The following is a 3,648-nucleotide window of genomic DNA, read 5'->3' on the forward strand; positions in this document are numbered from 1 at the left end:
TATATATATATATATATATATATATATATATATTTTTTTTTTTTGCAGGACTATCCTTTGATTTCTGTCTTTGAGATGCTGCTTGTTGCAGACGCTGCAGAATCTTTAGAGCGCAACCTTTCTTTCGTTGAAGCTCTTGTTGTAAAGTCTTTTCCTGTTCTCTCCTCCAGAGTTGTCTTGTCATCAAACGTCTGTGATCGACGACGGCTAATTTAAATGTCTCTTTTGTGTAAAGGTCTTCAGTTGGTTTCGATTTTAGTACTTGGCTGAGGGCAACGGTATTTGCTAAACAAGTTTTTGTGATAACATTTTTTTGTTTAGGGTTTTTTTTGTTTCTTCATAAAAGAGAGATTTGAAGTGAACAGCCTAAATTGCTAGAATCCTCAAATCCTTCCCTATAAAAATTAAAAGATAATTAATTTGAGAAAACAGATAAAAAAAAAAGTTTCTAACTTTACCTTGCTTCAGGTCACCTAATATCTAATGATTTTATATAAAACTAGGTAGTAAAATAACATTGGACAAACCTAACTAGCTATTTCTACTAGATTTCTGCCTGAAAGGTGGTAGTTTAGCCCTTTTCTGCATTACAGATTTAAACTAACTGTATTTTATACGTTGCTGACTTGTTTCCTTAATATGTCATATTTGAGCTTAGGAGCTACAGAGTTGCATAAAACTCAGAGTGAACTGTCAAAGTTTGAATTTTGTTCAGAATATATGTTTTCCACATGTTGTTGCACAACTTTGCTTTGGTTTTTATGTGTCTGATCTTCTGTCTCAGCTGACAGTGGGTGATTTGTGACGGTAGGTAGTCTGCTGGATGCGTTTCATAATCATGTTACCGTCTACTTCAGCCTACGTACTTCTCATCAGGCTGTGTTTCAGAAAGCAGGAAGTTCGCTGCGTGTAATCTTACCGGCTCGTCAAGTTAAGTCTCATATTAAGAGATTTTCATTCGGACAACCAGCTTCTCTACAGACCCGTGCTTTTTATTGCACGTCGCTGAAAGGCAAAAACTCGTGTTTGTGTCTCTCTTCTGTTAGCAACAAATCTCGTGATCACAGAACGAGTTTTAATGACGCAGACGGTAACCGTTCGGTGCAAATATACAAACGGTCTTATTATTTAATTTTGCTCCTCCGCACGTTGCAGATCAAGGAGAAGTTGTCTCAGTCTCTGAAGGCCCTGCAGAAGCGATATGTGACATCAGACGCTGTGGTCACCAGCGAAGATGGAGATGCTAACCTCCTCTGCTCTGCTCTGGAGGCCATCTTCATCCATGGGATCAAGAGCAAGTTCATCCGCTCCGAAGCTGGAGGCCGGAGTAGGAAGACGGACCGTGGACCCCTCCCTCAGCCGTTTTTCTGGAGCCTCCTCAAGACCGTAACTCACCGGTTGGTTCAAACAGATAAAGAACATGAATATTCAGTTCACCAACAGATGATGACGTGTTAAACATTTTCCAGTTCATATAGTTGATTCTTTTAAATCTGTTTGACAAAACTTTATTTCTGCAGGGACGTGATCACAGAGCTGGAAAAGATCACCTTTCTCTGCACAGACGTGGGTCGCTGCAGAGCGTGGCTGCGCCTGGCCCTCAACCACGGCCTTCTGGAATGCTACTTGGCGTCTCTGTTTCGAGAGGACTCTAAGCTGCGTGCTCATTACCAACCCACCGCCCTACTCCTGAATGAGGAGGAGCGGGAAGTCCTGCTCAGCTACCTCCAGGGTCTGGCCTCGCTCACCTTCAACCTGTCCTACAAGTCAGCTGTTCTCAACGAATGGACCACCACTCCTCTGGCTCTTGCCGGACTGTGCCCCCTGGCCCTGTTGGGCACGCTCGACCTGCCAATCAATGGTGGAGACCATTCCACCGTGAAGCCAATGCGTAAGGAATCGTGGGATACAGCGTCTCAGTCATCAGGCTCCTCAGATGCTCTGGACGTGCAGAAATGCTGCCCGGTGCTGACAAGTGTTTTACAAAGAGAACCTGGGCTCCACTCCTCTAATTTAAGTCTGGACACCACAGAGTCCTCTCAGCTCTCCTCCAGTATTAGCTCCGATAGCCTCCTGCAGGGTCAGGACCCCCGCAGCCCAGCAGGGGACCCATGGTCCCCAGGTGACCTGAATGATGCACCCATTCATATCAGCATCAGCACCAAAAGGCCACACAAACAGTAAGTTTGTCTTTTTTTATTCTTTATTTTGCAGCACAAGATCTAAAGAAGTGTGGCTGGTAATAGTTTTATTTTCCTTTTTGTCACAATTGAAAAATGTATTTAAAAAAGTTCTGACCACTCTAAGGGTGGGGTTATAATCTCTGCATCATGTTTATAACATCATAAGGAACGCATTAAAGTGTGGAAGTGCCGCGCTCTGTTTATGGTTAGAACGCAACAGAGGCGAGATTGAGAACTGTAAACGGCACCTTCATCCAGTGCCCGGCAGTACTTCAGCTTCTTTGAAGTAAAAGGAGGAAAATGACGTTCAGAAGAACCTCACTGACATTCACGTTTCACTTCTAAAGGTAGTACGTGGACCAAGACTGCTGGGGACTCGTGAGCCAACCGCAGTCATGAGAGAATCTCCAAAACGTCTTTTAATTCAATTCAATTCAAAAATACTTTATTAATCCCAGAGGGAAATTAAGTGTTGTCGTAGCTCATCATCCTGGTTTTATTCAAGAGTTGTTGGATGCTGATAGCTGTGGGAAGGAAGGATCTCCTGCAGCAAATACGAAGAATCTGGCCACAGATATCGATCTGTTCACCCAGATCCAGCTTGCTGTCAGATCCGGCTGGCCTCTCGGTCCTCCTGGGCAGCAGGGCCGCCCGAATGCCTGCCAGAACTCCTCCCAGAGCGATGGCCACTCCTCCCAGCAGTCTGCCGAGCTCCTCGTCACTGCGGACAGCCAGCTGTAGGTGCTGAGGGACGATCCCATCCTTCCGCTGTCATGAGCCGTGTTTCCTGCTAGTTCCAGGATCTCAGTGGTCAGGCACTCGAGCACAGCTGGCAGGTAGATGAGAATGCGTCCACAGAACATCCTTTTCAACTCATTTGAGATTGGGGGCTGTAGTTGAGATATTACTTGAGCTTTTGCGATGTTAATCAGCTGCTGTTGGTTGTAGAAACTGCCTTGTTGCCATGGTTACGCATCACAACAAATGTCCAAAACTAAAAAAGTTTCAGTAAAAATCCTTCCAGCTGCACAGCATCTGATACCAGAGGAAACGATCATCCAAAAAATGTGATTTACATCCAGAAAAAGAGGAATTAAAGTTTCCAGAAGCAAAATCTCAGAATGAAAGTAACAGAGCTGCTCCAACATGCAGCCACCTGGAGCGGCGCAATTCTAGAACCTCACAACATAATCACTCTCAATAATTTAAAAAACTGGTCTAAAGCAGAGATCATCCATAAGTTTTTTTTATGGCCGTTCTTTGGAAATCAGGGTAGTAGATTGTACCAATTTTTTCTTTGTATGCATTTTTCATTTAACAATTTCTTGGTTAAAAAACTAAATTTTGGTCTACAACAAACTGCTTGTAGTTGATGCTTCCTCTTAATTTTTGTACTTCGTAATAGGTATGTCCAGGCCTGTATTATGAAATTCTTTATCAAAGGGTTCGTGAACGATCGGCACCA

The 3,648-nt window shown here is 43.8% G+C and overlaps 1 protein-coding gene across 1 annotated transcript in view; it reads left to right on the top strand.

Moving 5' to 3' along the window:
• plekhm1 (pleckstrin homology domain containing, family M (with RUN domain) member 1) overlaps positions 1–3,648 on the top strand; it is an 18,290-nt gene that overhangs the window by 1,881 nt on the left and 12,761 nt on the right. The window contains exons 3-4 of the mRNA XM_037691225.1: positions 1,156–1,397; positions 1,521–2,180. Of these exons, the coding sequence (XP_037547153.1) occupies positions 1,156–1,397; positions 1,521–2,180 (902 nt within the window). The remainder of the gene's footprint in view (positions 1–1,155; positions 1,398–1,520; positions 2,181–3,648) is intronic.

Source organism: Nematolebias whitei, chromosome 17 (assembly GCF_014905685.2).
Source record: "Nematolebias whitei isolate Nwh7 chromosome 17, NemWhi1, whole genome shotgun sequence".
Taxonomy (NCBI): Eukaryota; Metazoa; Chordata; class Actinopteri; order Cyprinodontiformes; family Rivulidae; genus Nematolebias; species Nematolebias whitei.